The sequence below is a fragment of the Primulina eburnea genome, unplaced genomic scaffold (assembly GCF_022965805.1).
Source record: "Primulina eburnea isolate SZY01 unplaced genomic scaffold, ASM2296580v1 ctg502_ERROPOS157194, whole genome shotgun sequence".
In the NCBI taxonomy this organism is placed as follows: domain Eukaryota; kingdom Viridiplantae; phylum Streptophyta; class Magnoliopsida; order Lamiales; family Gesneriaceae; genus Primulina; species Primulina eburnea.
Window position 1 is genome coordinate 24,932 of NW_027331305.1, and position 21,694 is coordinate 46,625.

At 36.0% G+C, this 21,694-nt stretch overlaps 3 protein-coding genes, 1 non-coding gene and 1 pseudogene across 5 annotated transcripts; 2 read left to right on the forward strand and 3 right to left on the reverse strand.

Annotated features, from left to right (window-relative positions):
• Nucleotides 1–690: 690 nt before the first annotated feature.
• Nucleotides 691–763, reverse strand: TRNAK-CUU (transfer RNA lysine (anticodon CUU)). Its single transcript has one exon. It is a non-coding gene; the product is annotated as a tRNA-Lys (tRNA).
• Nucleotides 764–1,558: 795 nt separating this feature from the next.
• On the reverse strand, nucleotides 1,559–5,505 carry LOC140821272 (protein SAWADEE HOMEODOMAIN HOMOLOG 1-like). The gene is made up of 9 exons (XM_073181709.1): nucleotides 5,303–5,505; nucleotides 3,747–3,832; nucleotides 3,524–3,569; nucleotides 3,325–3,436; nucleotides 2,943–3,024; nucleotides 2,695–2,746; nucleotides 2,298–2,441; nucleotides 2,100–2,219; nucleotides 1,559–1,804 (listed from the first exon to the last, which is right to left on the reverse strand). The coding sequence occupies exons 1-9, from the start codon at nucleotides 5,369–5,371 to the stop codon at nucleotides 1,715–1,717; spliced, it is 801 nt and encodes a 266-aa protein (XP_073037810.1). The 5' UTR covers nucleotides 5,372–5,505; the 3' UTR covers nucleotides 1,559–1,714.
• A 1,324-nt stretch (nucleotides 5,506–6,829) lies between these two features.
• Nucleotides 6,830–12,267, forward strand: LOC140821271 (NADP-dependent malic enzyme, chloroplastic-like). Its single transcript, XM_073181706.1, has 20 exons — nucleotides 6,830–6,990; nucleotides 7,341–7,645; nucleotides 8,430–8,550; nucleotides 8,658–8,732; nucleotides 8,947–9,098; nucleotides 9,172–9,277; nucleotides 9,412–9,477; nucleotides 9,745–9,840; nucleotides 9,921–9,992; nucleotides 10,086–10,169; nucleotides 10,282–10,380; nucleotides 10,570–10,617; nucleotides 10,699–10,752; nucleotides 10,845–10,943; nucleotides 11,023–11,112; nucleotides 11,202–11,279; nucleotides 11,363–11,437; nucleotides 11,525–11,615; nucleotides 11,774–11,902; nucleotides 11,997–12,267. Exons 1-20 carry the CDS (start codon nucleotides 6,961–6,963, stop codon nucleotides 12,083–12,085), a joined length of 1,959 nt encoding a protein of 652 aa, XP_073037807.1. The 5' UTR covers nucleotides 6,830–6,960; the 3' UTR covers nucleotides 12,086–12,267.
• A 995-nt stretch (nucleotides 12,268–13,262) lies between these two features.
• LOC140821274 (uncharacterized) lies at nucleotides 13,263–16,216 on the reverse strand (annotated as a pseudogene).
• A 2,430-nt stretch (nucleotides 16,217–18,646) lies between these two features.
• LOC140821275 (auxin-responsive protein IAA26-like) lies at nucleotides 18,647–21,473 on the forward strand. 2 transcript variants are annotated; one of them, XM_073181715.1, is made up of 6 exons: nucleotides 18,647–19,248; nucleotides 19,370–19,807; nucleotides 20,267–20,547; nucleotides 20,752–20,902; nucleotides 21,064–21,128; nucleotides 21,220–21,473. In XM_073181715.1, the coding sequence occupies exons 2-6, from the start codon at nucleotides 19,386–19,388 to the stop codon at nucleotides 21,270–21,272; spliced, it is 972 nt and encodes a 323-aa protein (XP_073037816.1). In that variant the 5' UTR covers nucleotides 18,647–19,248; nucleotides 19,370–19,385; the 3' UTR covers nucleotides 21,273–21,473. The 2 variants fall into 2 exon arrangements, with proteins under 2 accessions (XP_073037816.1, XP_073037814.1); XM_073181713.1 differs by having other exon boundaries at nucleotides 18,651–19,807; nucleotides 21,220–21,471.
• The last annotated feature ends 221 nt before the right edge of the window (nucleotides 21,474–21,694 follow it).

Here is a 21,694-nt window from a genome sequence, read left to right on the forward strand (position 1 = left end):
GTGTGTGCTTTTGAAAATGAGTAGCATCCCAAAGTGTAGATCCAATGAGCCAAATTGAGTAACGTCTATATTTATTGAGCAAGACGAATCTCTTATTTGATGATATATAAAAAAATATTTATCACTTTTTAAATCAAAATTATTGTTTTGCAATGCAAAAAAAACCCGTCTAAGATTAAAAGCACTCAAACATCGACGAAATATGATAAACAAATAAGATGATCTTGATTAAAAATAAGATCGAAGCCGCGCGTTTAGAATTGATTTTCGCTTTCAAATAGTTAAAAGCTCAATATGGGGGGGAGATAAGAAAAAGAACTTGAAAAAGAGTTGGTGAATATGGATAACAAGCAATCTCTATTATGGACCACACAAACTGAGAATTAATAGTTGCCACTTTCATAATGAAAAGTCTAGAATATACAACATGATGCCCCGTGGCCTCTGAATGTTGCCTACGTTTGGAGGTAATTAAGGTAATAAAAGCATTTCAATATTTTAATATTGATTTTCAGCCAAAATATATAATAAAATAAAATGAAAAAAATTCCAGGACTTTGGCCCAAGGGAGAAAACTGGAGTCCGGATTTGTACATGGCCCAATACTCTGACATCAGCCAGAAAAAGCCCATAATTGAAATGGGCTTTAGTTCGAGCCCAGCAACGATAAAGGGTTGAAAAAAAGTCACGCGCCCACCGTGGGGCTCGAACCCACGACCACAAGGTTAAGAGCCTTGCGCTCTACCAACTGAGCTAGACGGGCTTCTTGCCATGGTTATTTAATTTAATTATTTAAACAATAAAATATTGATTTGCAGTTGTTTGCCGCCTTGAATACGTTCGATACCCGATAGATACATCATTGTTCATGAATCGACGGGGATATTCATTTTTGTTGTTAGCAATAATCGTTCGTGGGTCTTGACCCGACCCGTAGAACGATTCAGAAACTTGAAAATGACAGTCCATAACAACCATTTTTCAACATGAATTGTTTAAATTTTTGAAGTTAATGATCACTGTAACTGACAAAGCTTTTGACAATAATGGATTCTCCAAAAATTGCTCTTATTGATTTACAGAGTAAGGATATATATACACTTGTATATGATCTAATCGACATATCATTTGCAATCACAAATAAATAAAATTGATTTACTAGCCTAATCATTGTACAGTTGATACAAATAAGAAAATTAACTACTTTCTTTTTACAATAACTTGTGGACAAAAAGTTGTGTGAGACGATCTCACGGGTCATATTTTATCAGACAGGATCATCTATTAAAAAATATTACTTTTTATGCAAATAATACTCTTTATCGTGAATATCGGTAGGGTTGATTTGTCTCATAAATAAAAATTCGTGAGACCGTCTCACAAGAAACCTATTCTAACTAGTGTCTCTTGTGCAAACAAGATATTTGTGAAAAAGTTTTAAAATAAAAAAATTATATAGATTATTTTTATATGATTTTAGTTTTTATAATAATAATAATAATATTATGATGATAAATTTACTATAATAAACTTTTTTCTTTGAATAATGAAAGTTAAATCAAATAAAGATAGATTTGACATCGAATAAAAAGACACCAAAATTTGTTAATTTTATAATATATAAGTCTCAAGTTTAATAATGTAGTACAGATGATGTAGATTATTACATGACATTTCTGTCCTCCGAAACCTTATTTTTTTCCTCGAACAAAAATCATGACAAGATGGAGAAGCCCGACGCCTTGATTTCCTTCGATGAGGATTGTGTTGGCCTGCGACACAGATTATTACATCCAACTTTCTCCTATTCACAAAACAAGCAAACATCACAGACATCGTTTGGCTCATGAATGAGACGACGTATGATATAAAATATAGAGACGATAAATCAACATAATTGGATATGATAATAGTGTATGACACTAATCCTTCATAATACTTGGGCAAGACAAAGTAAAAATGAATACATACATACATACATATATACACACACACACACTACTACAAATTGCGAATCTCAGGTTTTCAACATTCCTTAAAAATTTCTAACACTAAAAATATCCATATTCGAAATATTAAGGGGAAAAAGGATTTAATACCTCGACGTTGTCATACTCGTAGCGAACATTAAAGACGCATGTGCAGCAGCTCTCGTCATGTGATCTCTTTTCGATTCCAGTGACATGAGCGTCAACATAAAGTGCATGATATTCGTTGACCTGGGAATCGACATTAAAAGGCCGAAGTTAAAAAGCCTGTTTCGAGGCACAACTTGAAGGGTAAGAGAAGAGCAGTACCCTGTAGCAGAGAACTTGATCCCCGACATTAACACTGTCGCATTCGGTAGGAACTAAAGGAATCGACCGCTCCCTTATTGCCCTGTCAGCGCTCACCCATTCGTCTTCCTCTCTGTCAAAACCCGCAAATCTCACACGAACCATCTGTCATGTTGACAGGGAATACTTAGAATAGCTTCACTACCAACAATCTTGTCATAGGAATGGAAACCAAGAAACGTGGAGGAAAAAGTAGAAATTAAACAATGAAATCAGAAAAAAGGAGAAAAAAAAAGAAGCTATGTTTTCACAAGAACAGATCCCCTCCATGACGAATTCAAATATATGACGGAAATCAAAGGGAAAATCATGGCAGGTAAATGGAAAACAATACGAAAGAAAAGTGAAAGGATCTTACAAGCTCCCCGGAGTTGAGAACTCTGAAATTGAGGAAATACGCAACGTCGAACCTAAGAAACGGGGAAAGGATGCTGCGTCAAGTTGCCATAACCATAATGATGTAACAAAGTCGCAAAATAACAAAAATTAAGGTCTACAAATCATACAAAAACCAGCAAGACAATATTTTAACGATGCTGAGTTGTTTAAAGGAATATTAAAAGATCAGAGGATGATTAAGCAGAATCGGATTTAATTAATGCTCACCAAGCATAATCTTTTGCTGATCTAGCTTCAAACATCAAGTTTGGTAACTCCACAGCTGCTTCACTGATAGAAATTGTTGATACTGGCAAGAAATTGCATAAGCTATTATAGCCCAAGCAATCACATGTGAACTATCGACATGCACGACACTGACACTAAATAACATCCATTTCTTGTATTAACAGAACACTTGAAATGAAAAAATTAACCAAATACTGTTAAAAATACTCGATTTTGTTATGTATCTTACTTTTTTTGCTAACACTTCACCTTGTACATCTTCCAGCTCTGGATGTAACGAATCATATAGAATGACTTCTTCTTTTTTTCATTTCTACAATCACAAACCATATATTTTGCAGTAAAAGAAGGCGACCTTTACCTCTTCTTTTAACTGGTAAAGCCCTAGGAGAAGCCAAAGTTTTATCCGGAGAAAAGGACGGAGTAGCTTTAACTGCCAAAGTACTCTGTTTATCTCGAAACCAGCTTCGCACCTGAATATAAGAATATTAACAGCCTGAGCCAAAACGATTAGATATTATAACAACAAAAATGATAAACAAAGAGTTTAGAACAAACACCTGCTCCCATTTTACTGGAAATTTTTCCGAACGGTAAACTGAATGACTGCATAAAATGAACAGCGCCATAATTTAGTGCAAGTGTGCAGTCTCCTTACTGTTGTTAGGATGAATTGGAGTGCAAGAAAAACTTCTAAAACCAAAAGACCTAACTAAAAATGTCCAGGGCATACACTGTGAACCATCCAGAATAAAATAGACATTACGGAAGAATAAAGCATACCTAAATTTGGTGGCAAGCTCTTGGCAGAAACTTTGACTGATAAATTTGTCACACATTTCTTTAAATAAGTTCTCCATTTCCATGATCTATTTCAAGAAAATGAAAAGCCGTCATCATTGAGAAACTTCAACAACAAGAAACAAATATTTGATATGTGAAGGGTGCCAGTGTTTTAAGGGGGGATGCAGTAGGAGGTGAGCAAGTCAGGAACACCCTTCTCAAATAAAAAAATCAAATTTCTTGTGCAATTATGTAAACTCCAGATTATATTTAACGTTCACCTCAATTAAAGTATTCGATCGACAACTGATTGATTTCCAGTATCATTGTAAAAATTATTCGGATTCAGGCACATAAAACAAAAATGCAGCACATTTATTTCACAAAAAAAATCCCGGAAAACCAGATAATCATAAACCAGAAAAACACATCAAAAACTATTTCATACAGGCAATTAGGCGTTGAAGTAGTTTGTTAACATTTCACAGAAATCAAAAACTATTACTTGAAGTGACTATAACATGGTAAGAGATTAAAACTGAAAATTCACCAATAATTTATCCACGCCAAAACCGAGTAAAGATCAAATCTTTAACGGTATACTGAAAAATCACCGATAATTGGTCCCCACCAAAACGGAGTAAAGATCAAATCTTTAACGGTAATTTAACCCCGCCAAAACCGAATAAAGATCAATTCTTTAACAGTAAAACTGAAAACTAACTGATAATTTATCCATGCCAAAACCTATTAAATATCAAATCTTTATCGGTAAACTGAAAAATCACCAATCATTCAAATCTTTACGGTAAATATACGACACAGAATCAAAGGACAAGGAAAACACGATACTTAGAAAGACTTCTTTAGAAACTGCATTGACGATCCAAGAAATAACCACATTGTTATTTCGAATCCAAGATTGCAACAGATTCAGATCGGAGTAATCAGGCTTAGTGATTGAGCCATCAGGCAATTTAATCAACTCCGATGAGTTGACAAGGAGACAAAGCTGGAAAGTGTTATTCCTACTGATACCATGTTAAGAGATGAGAGGATAATCTGGGAGAAAATATTTCTCTGTATTATTTTGAATTCAATCTGTACAACGAGTTTATATACAAAACCAATCGGCGTGTAAAAAAGTAAGACTATTGCCAACTTAAATAAAATCGCCTGCTAAGCTTATAATCAGAATTCCTATACAAAATTTGTCACAGAATCAGCAAATCAATAGATTTGCTCGAGTAATCATCAATGAACGAGTAGTTTTCTTGCTTTATATACCCATCAAATGAGATATCAAGAATCCTTTTTTCTTTCTTTAAAACCCACAAAATCATAGACCAAAAAACAAACCAAAAACTCTTCAATCAGCCATTGATGCAGATTGTTAACATTTCAGAGAACGGAAACAGAGTTATTAATCGGATTAGCATCGAAATCAATGAAAATGGAAAACCACTGAAAGGTTTGCAGCCACTAACTAAAAGGCGTGTAAAGATGAAATCTTTCAGATTAGCAAATGAAAATTAAGCAACTCTGACTGAAGTTACCTCAGATAAAGTAAACTCAAATTCATCGTCTTCCATATCCATTATCTCAAATTCATCATTTACCTCCATCTTTTCTCCCTCTTTACACACAGGGAATGGGATTTCTTTTTCTCTCTTCTTTTCTTTCTGGTCTTTTTGAGAGGAGAACGAGTGAAGTGAGTGGTACTCTGCAGTGAGATCGGTACGGTTGCCTAGATTTTACAATAAAAAAGTGTGTTAAATTTTTTAATTCTGAAACCAAACGCATTTAATATTATTTTTCATTTATTTTTATTTTAGAGATAAAAACAAAACCACGATTTTTACAAAGAAAATGGGATTCTTTCTAATAAAAATAAAAAAAAATAAAAAAGATAGCAGGTCAATTGTTATTACAAAACATACAAGGTTTGGAGATACAATATTGGGCCAAATATTTGGGCTTCAGACAAAATGAATCAAAAGTACACTTGTTAAAAGATTCTTCCACTTGTCCCATCAACTAGCGGACAACCTGAAGGATTGGACCGGGTTGAATCGGGAAATGGTAAAGTTGTACCCGACCCGGTGGCAATCCTAGATAATATTATTTTGTTTAAATTTTTTTTTTTTTTTGAGGGGATAGAATTTGAACATGCAAAACTTGAAGGGGGATAGATTCTAGCATATAGTGGACGTGGATGAATGGGGGCCAAATGTAGAGGGAGTCATCCACTAACCCACCATTTTGAATTATGTCCTCATATTATAAAGTTTCAAAAATATTCATGCTATAGTTATTGCCCCATTATATGCACTAATAATTGCACAAAACTACACAATTGATAATAATTGAACGTGACACCCTTTTTCATATCTCACATAGTATTTTTATTACATTAAAACCCTTTTTGAAAAATAAGTCAAACATAAAAAAAAATTATAAATAGTTTTTTACGCACTTGGGGGTTTTTTTTTTTAAAAAAAAATTGAGGATATATTATGTGCATGTGTTGGCAACACGTTTTAGGCGATGATGCTGAAACATACCATCCTCATCCACTTATAAATATTTTATTCCAATGATATAGGAAAATCAGTCATTTTTTATATATAAGAAAAGATCATTACCACAAGATTGAGAAAAATTGAGAAACTTTTAAATTCTGATTCCTCAAATCCAACTTTTTTAGAAAAATAATGATTGTATCAGTATTATAAATATTACCTTACCATGAAATGTGAACAATAATATTCTTATTGTTGGGGAGTCATTTTGAGAGAGCAATTATAATTTGGTATTATATGGTATAAGAATTTGAGTTTAGTTTTTTTTTTAACAATATATGAACTTGTCGTCGCTATCTTTGATGTACACTGAGTAAATTTTCAGACCAATATATGAATTATGTCAGTAAGATAAATCAATTATGTTCTTCACCATATATTTTAAGCTAATAATATGAAATTTTATTTTTTTCTCTAAAATATTGAAATGAGACGTTAGCCCCGAGGGTCCGAGTTGTGTCCTGATTGAAACTTGATAGTGTAATTACCTGTTAAAAAGCGGACTCGAGCTAATGAGAGAGAGAGAGAGAGAGAGGAGAAAGGAAAGGAATTCTTGAGCACACTCTTTTCATTTTTCTTCTTTCTTTTTCCTCTTTTCTCTATCTTTCTCTCTTTCGTGAATCTTGGACAACATGTTCTCGTTGAATGGAAGCGCTTTTCTGGTATTTTCTTAGTTTTTGTCAATCTTGACGGATATTGTTTTCCTTTTTAATGTGCGTGCGTTCAGTTTTAATATCCCATGTTTCATGCTTCACACTACTTCAATTCTTGATTTTGATCCCAGATTGGTAGAATAAGCACAGCCTTTCTATAAATATCAGATTGTAAATTACCCGTTTCAAGAAAATTTACGAAAGCTCAAATCTTTTTTGTAATTTCAGGAAAGCTCAAATCTTTCTGTGTTTTCAGGAAATCCACGTTCAATTCCTAAACATATATTTTTTTTTGATAAAGACCCCATTTTTATTCTTAGTTTGTTTAGTCTGTTGCTTATTATCTTGGTGTTATGCAGAACAATCCTCTTTCTGGGGTGTCGAAAAGCTTGGTACAGTCCACACAAACAAAGAAATTTTCTCCACCTGCAGTGGTGGTGTCTTCTCTGAGCTCAAATGGCTCTCCGGGTGATCGAAACCTGAGCGTTTTGTTGGAGAAGGAGATCCGGGAGAATGCTCCTCCTTCACCAACGGTAGAGTCACAGTTATCAGTGATTGAGGAAGAAACGAGTACCACCGTCGGTGGCGGAGTTGAAGATGTCTACGGTGAGGATAGCGCCACCGAGGATCAGTACATCACCCCCTGGACTGTCACTGTTGCCAGGTAAAAAAACTATTCGCACACGTTCCTTTCAGGCGTTATACTTTTGTGTTCCTGTTTATGGATAGATTTTGATTTGTTTTCCAGCTTATATATTTTACTTTTAATATACAATGTTAATTTATTTTATATCTTGGAATCGTGTGGTTTGTGTTCCTTTACTTATCTTGTCGGCTAGTGGCTCTGGAGTTGATTGGGAAGTTGCTGTATTTTCTTGCTTGCAATTTTACGGAAATTATGAAAAACACGTCTCCCCTTCCGTGTAGTGTTTGATCATCTAGATGTAGTTCAATTCTTTCTGGAAAATGTTATGATGTTATTACTGTCACGCATTGCTGTACTGGTCGAGGTCTATTGCCGGGGATGCTTGCCTATTTGTGTAGAAACTGACCAACAAAATGTCAAATAAGACTGCATAGGCAGTCAGTCGTGTGATGATTATCGATTTCGAAGGGTTCTAGTACTTGATCATATTTAAATCTCATGCATTGTGAGATGACGTATGTCCAGGTTTAGTATCACATTCTGTAATACAACGGTGTCTTTAATGCTTCCTGAACCAAGGATCAAAGTATTTGCTAAGCTTTGTAAAGGTTAGGCAATATATTTAAAAGGCGATTTGCATTTAAATATAATTAGTTTTGGTGGCAAGAATTTTGATGCTTGATTAATCTTGTGTTTTGCCGTATCATCTGAGATACTAAATTAATTATCTATGTTTAATTGATATGCGGTCTCAAATCTTCTTTCTTCATCCAATAGTAGTATATCTATTTCTCTTTCTCAGTGGTTATCAATTGTTGCGTGACCCCCACCATAACAAGGGTCTTGCATTCACCGAGAAAGAGAGGGATGCCCACTTTTTACGTGGTCTTCTTCCTCCAGTTGTCATCAGCCAAGACCTTCAGGTTACTGCAATTGACTCCTCAATTTCTGAATTTTCAATCAGATGATATAGTTTTTAATCATTTACTTCATGGGGTTTTGTTAAATTTTTTGATATTGTACTGAATAGGTGAAAAAAATGATGCACAACATGCGTCAGTACCAGGTACCACTACAGAGGTACATGGCAATGATGGATCTCCAGGTAAACAATTACCCTGTTATTTTATTAAAATTTCTCTTTTAGCTTAGTTCTCATTGCGACTCTATGGTCATCAAAATTGTTATTAGCTGCATCTACGAAACTTCCAACATATTAAAAACCAATTAAAGTCTTTGTTTTAAGAACCATGATGAGCGTTGTTATTTTTACCATGTAGCATCAATATACTTATATTTGTATTTGTGTTCATCTTCAGGAGAGAAATGAAAAACTGTTCTACAAACTTCTCATTGACAATGTCGAAGAGTTGCTCCCAGTCGTCTATACTCCAACTGTAGGCGAAGCATGCCAAAAGTATGGGTGCATATTCAGGCAACCTCAGGGCCTCTTTATTAGTCTCAAAGAAAAGTACGTTTCATTCCAGTGACACTACACGTTTTGTTTATCACCTATTAAACTGATGATTAGTAGTACTTTTCAGGGGAAGAATTCTTGAGGTATTGAGAAATTGGCCGCAGAAGAAAATTCAAGTCATTGTGCTGACAGATGGTGAGAGGATTTTGGGACTCGGAGACCTTGGCTGCCAGGTACATGTATATTTTGTTTCTTTTATGGTATTCCCAAGAAAAGTTTTAGAATTGTTTACCTTGGTGTTTTCTATCTTGCATGAAATAATCAAGAATGGTTTTTAATGTTTTTTAGAATCAAATTTTCTTGCCAGGGAATGGGCATACCTGTGGGAAAGCTTTCTTTATATTCAGCTCTCGGTGGCATCCGTCCGTCCGCTGTAAGTTTTTCCGTGACTAGCTTTTCTATTTTCCTAAATCTCTGTTTCATAACATCATGTTTAATCTATGCCATCATTAGCCTTTCTAATATTTTACCTTATTAGTTGCTAATAAATTAATTGTTTCTCGAAAAATGGAACATCTTAACCAACTTATGATTCATCATTGATCCATAAATTCGATGTCTTATTGGCTGTAGCTATTTTGCTTATGCCAAAGCTAAAGTTGCCAAAGCTAAAGTTGTTCATAATTGTTATTCATCCCAGTGCCTGCCTGTGACCATTGACGTGGGGACAAACAACGAGGAGTTGTTAAATGATGAATTTTATATTGGACTCAGACGGAGAAGAGCAACTGGACAGGTTAAATACCTATCACTAATCCAAAAGAAGTCATATTTTTCCTCTAAAGATCTTTAAACTATAATTATTGGCATTTTCAGGAATATTCCGAACTTCTGCATGAGTTTATGATTGCGGTGAAGCAAAATTACGGAGAAAAAGTCCTTATACAAGTTAGTCATTTTTTGCCCCAAGGGTTTGGTGTTTGCCAGTTTGTTCTGCGATTCTGATTCTTAACCATGTTTTCCGTGTTGGAAACCATTTAGTTTGAAGACTTTGCGAATCACAACGCCTTTGATCTCCTTGCGAAGTATAGAAGTACCCATCTCGTTTTTAATGATGATATTCAGGTAACTTTACTGTACTAATTAGTCTTTACATCTCTTCTGAGAATATGTTTTGGCCTTAGTTCAAGTATTGCTGTCATCCATTGCTTAGCTCATACGGTTTTATTTGTGTCAGGGTACTGCATCTGTGGTCCTTGCCGGTCTTATTGCTTCGTTGAAATTAGTTGGGCGCACTTTAGCTGAACATACTTTCTTGTTCCTCGGAGCTGGAGAGGTGCCTTTTGTCATCATTTTTCTCTATTTTATGTTGTCTTCTTGTGCTTGAGTAGTATGAAATGTAGTACGTGGATTGATACTACGTGTAATATGTTTCTTCCGCTTATACTTTTATCACTGCATAGTCTTTTTATATATCCAGTGAAATATGCATGATCCTCTGTCTTTTGATGCGCCCTAATTGCAGGCTGGCACTGGTATTGCAGAACTCATTGCTCTTGAAATGTCGAAACAGGTTAAAGGACGATAAGCATCTGCATTTTTCGAGCTAAATCATGAGAAGTCTTGTGATTATTGTTCTCTCATTTCTATGCAGACTGGTGCCCCACTGGAAGAGACTCGCAAGAAGATTTGGCTTGTAGACTCAAAAGTAATCTAATTTCATGGTCTTTGTCAACAAGCAGATCTAATTATTTCTTCCATCTCTGAATATCAGATCCCTAATTTTCTGTTCTTTTCAAGGGGTTGATCGTTAAGTCTCGTTTGGAGTTGCTTCAACATTTTAAGAGGCCCTGGGCTCACGAACATGAACCTGTTGAAAGCTTGTTAGATGCTGTAAAGGTGTGAACTTGATGTTGTAATTGAATGCAAAAAAATGAGCTGGGTGGACGTGCCAATCTTACCTATCTCCTTTGCACAGGTCATTAAACCAACAGTTTTAATTGGATCTTCTGGAGCAGGAAGAACGTTCACAAAAGAAGTGATCCAGGCAATGGCATCCTTCAATGAGGTACGTTATCTTAAGTGAATTTATTTATTTGTTGTCCTCGCATAAAACTTGCGCTCACACATGCTCAAAGACCGTATTTTTACGTTCAGAAACCCATTATTCTTGCTCTCTCCAACCCGACTTCGCAGTCCGAATGTACAGCTGAAGAAGCTTATAGATGGAGTGAGGTACTTTTACGGGCCAGCTCTCATCTTTACCAACATACCTCTGATGCCATCAGTTTAATCATTGTTCATTTTGGTATCTTCAGGGCAGAGCCATTTTCGCCAGTGGCAGCCCATTCGCTACTGTTGAATATAACGGGACTTCTTATGCATCTGGCCAGGTTCAGTCTTATTAACTTCCACCAGAGTTCATTTGTTTCGGCTCCCATTTTTTTAACCGACTTAAGCATGAATTTAACATCTTTTAGGCAAATAATGCATACATCTTCCCTGGATTCGGTTTGGGTTTGATAATTTCTGGCGCTATACGAGTTCATGATGACATGCTCTTGGTAGCTTGTAAGTTTATTTAATGTTAAACTTTGTCAATAAAGAAGGCAAACCGCGGCATTGTAAGGAAACGAACAACTTGCAAAGAATACAACACAAGGGCTTGGATCTGACATTTCTTTCTGATCATTTTTCATCTTTCCTGTCGACTTGTTTTCTTGAAACAGCGGAAGCATTAGCTTCGCAAGTCAGCCAAGAGAACTTAGATAAAGGACTTGTGTATCCACCATTTGCAAACATCAGAAAGATTTCAGCCCAGATTGCAGCCAAAGTAGCTGCAAAAGCATACGAACTTGGTAGGGCGACATCTTAATCTCATATACGAAAACATGAAATAATACTATAGTTGTGTCATCTGTTACGTTTAAATTTTTTTTTTTTGCCATTAAGGTTTGGCTACTCGTCTCCCGCAACCAGAGAACCTCGTGGCATATGCTGAAAGCTTTATGTACTGCCCCAACTATCGTAAATACCGCTGAAACCGCGGCAGTACCCTTGTGCTTTTTTATCAAAGATTAGTAGTCTTTTTTCATGCATTTGCCGTTGTTTTCTTTATTTTTTTGACATGTTTTTTTCCGCGTGCATGTTTGTAATCAGTAACAGATGCTAGAATTAAACGTGAATAAATGTAGCATATAGAATGCAGAATGTTTGTGTTTCACTGATCTGGTTCCATGTGAAAACGAAGATTATTCCGGGAATATGCTGTCTTAAACTAATAAATTTTATATTTATAGTATAAGTTAGGGTTGTTTTGTTTTATGAGCTTGGTCAAAATTTTTTTAAAAAAAAATAACCCACAATTTTTTTTAAAAAAATAACCCACGTGGGTTATTTTTTTTAAAAAAATTTTGACCAGGTCTCTTTTTTAAATTAATCCTATAAGTTTTCTATAAAAATAAAAATTTAATATCTACCCATATTCCTCCCACTGAGAGAGCTCCCATCTAAGTTCTTACGACAACTTTCGGCATTCTTGAACTAAAAACATAGCAAACAGCGGCAAAGAGCCCAAAGAAGCAATTTACATTTAATTGTCGTTACAATTAATACAAAGAAAAGATATAACATTTTTCGGATTCTCCCAGCTCCATTGATAAATGAGACTACATGATTTTCTCATAATCTTGAACAAACTCTACAAAAAAAAGTTAATATTGAATCATCAAGTACCATCTATAATTTAACACAAGCAGAACACAAATGGGCTCCACTCCAGCTTCATGAATTTGTGAATCTTGACTTCTATGCTTCAGATGCATTAACCTCCACGTTGCCAGAAGCTGTGATCGGAGATGTCTTGTGTTTCTTCAGGTCCCGATTCATGCTTTGCAGCAGCTTGCAACACCCTGCTTTGGACGTCGGATGATGATGGTGATGTAGGGAGCCCATTACGGTTCGTTTCTAATTTGCCAGCAACCCAAGAAATGGTCTGACCTCCAAGTCTAGCTGGAGTTAGCAGAAACCTACGAGATATGGCAGCAACACAATGTTATTTCATGACTTGACTGATGTGTAATGAAGTAAAGCTTTTACCGGAAGTCCTTAATGTCTTCGGCGTCCTGGTAAGAACCAACTCTCCCGAGTATGGTCTGGCAGTTTGATATAAGAGTAAAAAAGAGAGCAGTAGAATTATTTTTACTTCATCTATGCTAATAATAGAATACAAATTCGTAAAGTATGTTCCAGTAACAAGAACTAATAAGAAAATATTACCAAATAACGAATAAGCTGCAGCGGCAAGGACCTGTCCACAGCACAATTCACATATGTCAGTTGCATTGGCAAATAGAAGTTCGAACTCTGAAATTCACTTCAACTTCTGTTCGAACCAGAGTTTCCGATATAAAACTATCTTAGTAAACTGGATTTTTATAGCTAAACAAATACAGAAGAAGTTTTTTCCCTCCAACGGTGGCATTTTATGTTAATTCCATGAGCTGATCACCTTCAGCAAAGCTACTCGAGCTCTCTACAGATATCATTCTGTTTGGTCCTAAAATGTGTGATTCATCAATCGCTCCAACTTGATAATTGCCATGTTTCAAAAATTTTGTGCTTCCTAACCCAATCTGACTTGCCGGCCTATTAATCATGTCCATGGAGCTGCATTGTTCGCTGTTCGCAGCATAGTTAGAGTAGAAGCACAAAGCAGGCCGTCTCTTGAAGAATTCCAATGGAGAAGCTCTGTCAAGAACTCCACTGGAGAAATTACGGGTAATTTTGTCCACATGGTTGCAGTTGACATCCAACAGGGAAAATGATTTTTGTCCTCCATGGATAGGAATCTGCAGGATTATATTCATAACGTGTAAAAACTCTTGCTCCCATCACCCAGATATTTAATGAGACAGGGATTTATTATATGGCTACTAAGCTCTTATCCTCCAATCAAATTCAATACTTAATTAAGAGATAAACAAGTAAAATCTAAGTGGTTAACAGCTATAAGAAAAGAAATAATTCAAGAAACAAATTCAAAATGAAACAAAGAAAAACTAAAATGCTACATAATATCAACTATTTAACAACCAAGAAATTAAAATCCAAACATTTGCGAAGCTTATATAATCTAACCTGCATGTGACAGGAGCTGTTGGTGGTGGTTGAGCAAACAGCATTTTTAATTCAAACAATCAAATCCAACACCTGTGAATTTCCTAACCTCTCATTTTCAGTTCAAGAAACTCTCAAAAATAAGCTTTTCGGGACAATAGCCACAAAAAGCTTTTACAGTGTCCAAGAATCCTTGCGCTCAATGAGTTACCATATCCGTCAATCCTACTAAAAAAATGCTTCGGATCAACATCGCAAACAAGCACTTGCAGACCTGCATTTCCCTTTTGATGGAACCAAGCAGTCAGACTTTTTGGAAACAGAGTGCTCTTATCAATCATCCTGCATACCTACCTTTCTCTTGGCCTGCGCAGCAAGGCGGGCATCTCTTTCCCGCTCAAATTCTCTGTAATCAGTACGCTGCAAGAAAGAAACCTTGTCTAGGTACTGATTCAAACTTTTTTGTAAGCATCTAGCTCGTCCTCCATCCCTATATTGTCGTCCTTGAACTCACCCCAACCTTCTTTGACTTGTCAAGAACACTTAGTTTAGGTTTCTTTTTTATCTGTTCTAGAATGGCATCTACAGCAGAAATAGCACCTGCTGCAGTCTTACGTTTATCAACTGCCTCTTTTGAGGCAGCATCAACAAGTTTCTTTACTTCGATTTCCTCACCGGCAAAGTCTCGAACTTCTGTAGCCTTCGGAGAACATAAAATTGAGCAAGTATATGCCTGAAAGTACACTACTGAATTTAATAAAATGTGAAATGAGAATGTGACAATGAAAAACGGAACGAAGAATTTTCAGGTTTTTGAAAATGAGCTAATCCACAGCAAGTACAATAAAATCTGAATTCCTTTCAATAAAATAATACAATAACATAACATCATCTGAATTTTCAATTTCAAGGTTCGGGTATTGATAGAACAAACCACAACAAAGGGTGTACGCCAAAAAGTTATGAATTAAAAAGGCTCAGTTTAGGTTCTCATTGGATTAGCTCAAGATTAGAAAAATGAAAGGGCAATTGAACAAATAGCTTTACAAACAAAATTCTTTACTCCTACAAGTTCCCACAGCACGACCAGAAGGGAAACATTTATTTTCTCTGTTTTCCATAACTTTTCCTTGAAAATTAAGTTCTTCCCCACAATTGTTGGTTTTGACATGGAATCCTACCTTTCATTTATAGATAAAAATAATGAAATGAATCATAGAACAGTGAAAACTAAGATACAAGTGTATACACAAAAAGCAATAAAAGAACAATAGAAAATTTCGTGGAAAAAACAGCCTTTCACAATTAAAAAACAAACACACCTCAACTTTGCCCCTTCCAGCAGTGGATAACCCAGCAGCATCCTTAACTGCTGCAAGAGCAGCCGCAGCGTGTCTTTTGGCATCCTCACTGGTACCATTTTGAGTGATGCTGCGTGGCTTGTCTGGGATTCCTTGGCCAGGGGATGGTGTTTTCTTTGATCCCAATCCTAGATAACTCATTAAACCTTAAAGTAAATCCATTTTACATACCTTTCAGTCGCAAGTAAAAAATTTAAGCATACAACACACACTTTATGGAAAGATACGGAGGTTTACAGGAGTTACTTACAGCTGATGAAGTCTGGGAGGAATTGTATCGAGAACTCTTATTTACGGTTGAGCTATGCATTTCCATCATGGACTTGATCGATTTTGCAGAAACTCCTTTATTGATTTGCTGCCAAATAGCATCTATGCGAGCTTTTCTTTCTGGGATCAGATACATGCACACAAGTTTCAATGAGTGCCCTTTGAAGGGCATCATACAAAGTATAAATGACAGCAGAGGAGAAAACTGAGGATTAACCAAGGAATCAAAACATCTAACCCATTTCTTCAGGGAAAGCCTGTGAGTTGGGAGTCTGAGAACTTTCTTGCACGGAATTCGGCCTGCACCCATCCATGTTTTCCAAACTTCCTGGAAAATAATTCCGGAAATTTACCCAAGTGGAAACTGAATGCACTCAATTATCACCACCTCAATTTCTCACTCCATACAGCACATAAAAAGAATTTTGAGACTACATCTCACGAATTTTTTATGTGTGAGAATAGTCGACTCTATTGCTGAAAATTGAACCTACTATACCCATATACAAAATAGGCCCTAATCACCATAATGAGAGGCTGATGACCTCGAGAAGCTCATCGATGTTAACTCTCAAATATATTAACAAAATTTGAATTTACTTACTTCCGTTTTATCTTTGTTATTGAAGAAATGGGGTGAGAAAAAGCTATGAACTTTTGTATAATTCCATGCTATACTAACCTTCCAAGCTCTACAGACTTCAGAGACAGCGACTGATATGAACATATAATCCTACTATATTGTATCGAAAAATAAAAGTACGAGAAACTCATAAATTTCCAAGTAGAAAGTGACATCCAATAGCAAGAGCCATGGTCGAATCAAATGAATCAAATTCTATTTCAATAAGTGGGTCGGATCCTGAACCGCTTAGTTTATTAGATTTTAGTATATTTACATGACATTAGTGCGGTGTATCTAACCATGGTTCGTCGGAACGGTTGCGGTGTTTGGAACGACAACTACCGTTCCAGTTCTAATGTTATGTTGCGGAACTGTTGTGGAACGGTTGTATAAAAAAATTAATAAATTCAAAAAATTGGTAAAAAAATTTAAATATAAATTACATCATACTAAAAAAATAAAATATATGAAATTATTACAAATTAATATATCAATACAAAACTATTTTACAATAATAGCACAATAAAAAATACACACTAAAAATTATAACATACCAAAGCTAATACCATGAAGAGTGACGCGGACGAGCGAAATCATTGTTATATTCTTCATCACTATCTCGTAGATTAAATTGATTTCGAACATTTGGATATTGACGTGATTGTCCATAGAGATATTGATTAGATTGAGATGACGAAAGATCATTAGAATGTGATGACTGATTTTGTAATAGTGTTTCGTCACGACGATTATAGTATTCGAATCCACGATACACAGTAGAACTATCAGCTGTACTTGAAGATCTATACTTGGGACCATGACGTCCAACACCATGCCATATAGATGATGAAAACAAATATTCTTCTTCGGGATTCAGTTGAGAAAATTGATCTCCACCCTATGGTTTCTATATTAGCGACGGTTTTATTAAAACCGTCGTCGATCAAATCGGCGACGGTTACATTAAACCGTCGCTACATACATTAAACCGTCGCTACAAGACAAAACGGTCGCGAATTTCGTTCCGGTTCCGTTCCACCGTTGCATCTCTGTTTTCCAACGTTATATCGCTGTTTTCGGTATACGAAACGCCGCTACAAGACATCTACCCACCCACCCCGGAACTTTATAACGGCCGTTCCGGTCGCAACACGGTCGTTCCGGCGAACCATGTATCTAACTTTCACCAATCCAAAATTGTCTAAAGTCGCATCATTACATCGACGCGTCCTTCCAAATTGCTCTTTTGATACGATGCTCGTGTCTCTGAAGCCATCCGTGACCGTCTGGATTCTCCAAGGAATTTATCACCCCATTTGGATGGTAGATACATGTGTATTTGGATATTCTGTTGTGTTCAAAATGCAGTATTTGGTGATGTGCATTTTTTATACGAGTTGATCATGTGATCATTTCGTGTAAAAAGTGCACAACACTTGATGTTATATTTTCAACAGAGCAGAGGATCCAAATCCATGTGACGTGACCCCCAATGTTGAAAGAGTCGACCGACTAGGTTTAACAATTTTACTGATACATCGTTGTTTGTCGTATTACGCGTGGGCTGCAATATTTTCTCAAAACATTTGATGGAATCTGTCTATTGTGGATAAAATATCACTCATCTATTAAATATGATAAAATATAAAAAAAAATTACACGTCCAACATCTCATCGGAAAGAGTAGCGTTTGTCAATGAGAAATCCAGGTCACCTCAAAACTCACAACTAATTTTCATCTTTATCAATTTTTTTTAATAAAAAAATGTGAAGTTCATAAAAATTTGGAAAGTAGGTAAACATACCAAAAACAAACATTCCCTTGTAATATAGACAAAATTTGTCAGGTTGTCATTCTTTTCTTGGCGTACAAAACGTATTTAACATGAATGTCAAAGATGAACTCGTGGCTCCTTACCAACCGTTGGATGAGTTGATCTAAAGTGTTTTGACTTTTACTGTCGTGTTCGTATCTTTGTTTGGACATTTGGGAGAATAAATGGTTTGTGGACGGCAAGACAAAGCAAAAAGCAGCAGGCGGTCAACAATACAATATCATATTCTTTTTCATATATTTTGTCAATATTTTGTCAATATTTTTTATAAGAATATATTCAGATTTTTTTTTTGGTAAGGTGGTTTTGGTAGCCTTAACCTAATTAGTATATAGTTAATTTAAAGTTGATCAGTTAAGGTTAATCAATATTCTTGAATGGACGGAGAGTCCTATCCTATTGAAGATTACGTTCGGGTCAGTAGACTTTGCTTCGTCAAACAAACAAACCCATATTAAAAACAGCTTGAAGTATTCACCGGGGTAGGTTGCCTGCATTTTCCTGTTCTTATTAAAAATATGAGATCTATTAATATTTTATGGTACAATAAAAATGATCGATTAATCATTTTCTACACACACGGAAAAATCTACTCTCCATGTTTAAGCTAAAGGGAAAGTGTGTCTCAGTGTGACTATATATGTTGTGAGAGAGAAAGATGCAAGGGTGGAAGGAGACAGGAACAACCCGCTGCGCCAACATAGGCGTGACAAACAAATAAAGCCTTTAAAAGCAAGATAGCACAGCACCCTCTCTATTTGCCTTTGTGATTGTTGGGGTTTATTTGGAAAGGGTTATGTATATATCTGCGTTACAAAGTTTCAGTCTTCTTGTGCGCTTCGCTAGATGATCATTCTTCCCTAAACTTCAAGATTACTGGGTTCTTTGTTGGTTACCAAGTCCTTTTGATTCTGCGTGTATGACTGTAAAAGTGTGGGCTTTCATAGCATTTCATGTGTGCAACCTTTCTTGTTATTATACACGTAGTCTTTAAGGTTCTTGCTCATCATACATCTAGCAGCTTTTTCTTAAAGTGTACCTTTTTAATGGTTTTTTCATAAAAATAAATTTCTGGTTAAATACTCGCTTGTGGCGGAGAAAAGTTTCATTACCCAGTGTTTCTTGAAAATATATGGAGGGGTTTTCTAAAAAAGACGTGGGTTGTCCTCAGCTACTGGATTTGATGGTTCCCGAAGGGAAGGAGTTGATTGTGAAAAGTGCGGTAGAAACGAAACATGAACTTTCAGAGGAGAAAAGGCTTGAGTTAAGGCTTTGGCCACCAAGTGGAGACTCCAAAGAAAGAGACCATATGTGTTTTGGTCAATTTGCAAATAACCCGTCTACTCAAAATCCAGTCTTGAAATCTCCATGGAACCATCAAAATATGGCTTCTTTTCTTCATCTTCAATCAGCTTCTCAAGGCCCGGTTACTGTCATGAAGGAATCCTCACAGCCTTGTGGCATTAGAGCAGCAGTGGATTTGCAGTTTGCAGAACAGAAGGCATTTTCATCAGCAAATACTGCTGTTCATAACAGCAACAGTGCTCAGAAAAGGTTCCCAGCTTTGTTTCTTTCCTATTTTAACATCGTATGGTTTTCTTTCTCGATGGCTGTCTGGACGATGTTTTTACTTCTTTTCTCTGTTTCTTATTTTTTTTTAATTTCTTTATTGGAAAAAGTGTTTTTAACGTGCCTCTTTGGTCTAATCCTTGAAAGATATTTGCATTCACTTAGATTAATAAAATGGACTATATTATGCATATATAAGATTTGACAATTTATGGTGTGGTTACATTTAATATTCCATTAAACTAAATTTGAACCTGATTAGGAGATCCTTTATTTTGCATACTTGCTAGATGGTGCAATTCTTTTGGTAAATTTTCGGAAAATTCCCTCTAATTATGCAAAACTATTGAGCCTGCTTGTTAATTTGGTGCACACTTCACTCCACCCGTTTTACTTGCTAAGATTGTCTTTTTTCATCCTGATATAATTTGTTTTCAAATTCAGGACAGCTCCTGCACCTGCTCCAGTGGTGGGATGGCCTCCTTTGCGATCATTTCGAAAGAATCTTGTGAGTGGCAGTTCTTCCAAACCAGCTGCCGAGTCTCCAACCGCTGGCTTAACCAAACTTAGTGACCAGAAACACATGAAAAATTGCCCGAAAAGCCCGTTTGTGAAGATCAACATGGACGGTGTTCCCATTGGACGAAAAGTGGACTTAAAAGCATATGATAGTTATGAAAAGCTTGCCATAGCAGTCGATGAACTCTTTAGAGGTCTTCTGGCAGGTAATTCATGTTGTCATCGAGAATTGTGGGGGAGAAACCGGTGTTGTATTCGAAGCTACATCTCTGCTTAGTTTGCTCTATTACTTGTTCTTGAGTCAGACTTGTTAAACCTGTGCTTTCTTGATTATACATATCTTATAGAGTGTAATTGGTCTGTGCGTGGGCAACTTACCCTGTGAATAAGATCTTGATTCATCTTTGTAGTTCAAAGAGGTACTTGTGCTGGTGGAATCAAGAACAAGGAAAACGAAGGGAAAGGGGCTATCGGAGGTTTATTGGATGGAAGTGGTGAATATACTCTTGTTTACGAAGATAATGAAGGTGACAGGATGCTCGTTGGTGATGTTCCTTGGCAGTAAGCAACTTACCTCCTTCGAGCACTTATACTTTACCAGTTCTATTGATTTTGACTTCTTTGCATTCGTGCTCTGTAACAAGTCCACAGAAACTGCTAAACAATTTTCTTAAATATTTTAATAATTTTATGATAATTTGATGTCTCTTAAATGTTGGCAGCATGTTAGTATCAACTGTGAGGAGGCTGCGCGTCTTGAAAAGTTCTGAACTCCCTACCCTTTTTAGTGAGTTCCTCCTAACATCTTAAATTGATCTTTATCAATCTTTTTATAAGTAATAATCCTGGTCTATCAACTAATCTTTGGTTCTTTGCAGGTGGAGGAAACAAAGTGTGTAAGTTGAACTCGGCGCATGGCGCATCGGCTTAATGGAATGGTATGGAGGGACTGTGTTGTGTGAATTATATGGTTTCGGACGGAGGAAAGTAGTCAGTTTGCCTAACTCTCCAAAAGAGCTCAGTGAACTGTGTTAAATTGGGCTTTCTTGATGCTATAGAAATTAGAAACAATATAAATGCCATATATATTGGGCTTTCTTAAAATCATTTTATATCGTATAATCTCACGAGTGTGGTTTAATTTTTTTGTTATTTTCTTTTTGTTAAATCCGTCCTTCGAAAAACTAAACTTCAATGCAATTACTATTATATAGCTAGATCTGCAGATAAGAGAGAATGAAAGGATGCCACGACCACATAATCGAAACTGAATTCTTTGTACTTAAGAACGTGTGTTTTAAATTATTGTATTTATGACCTCTAATATATAATTGTACGCGACAATTAATTTCA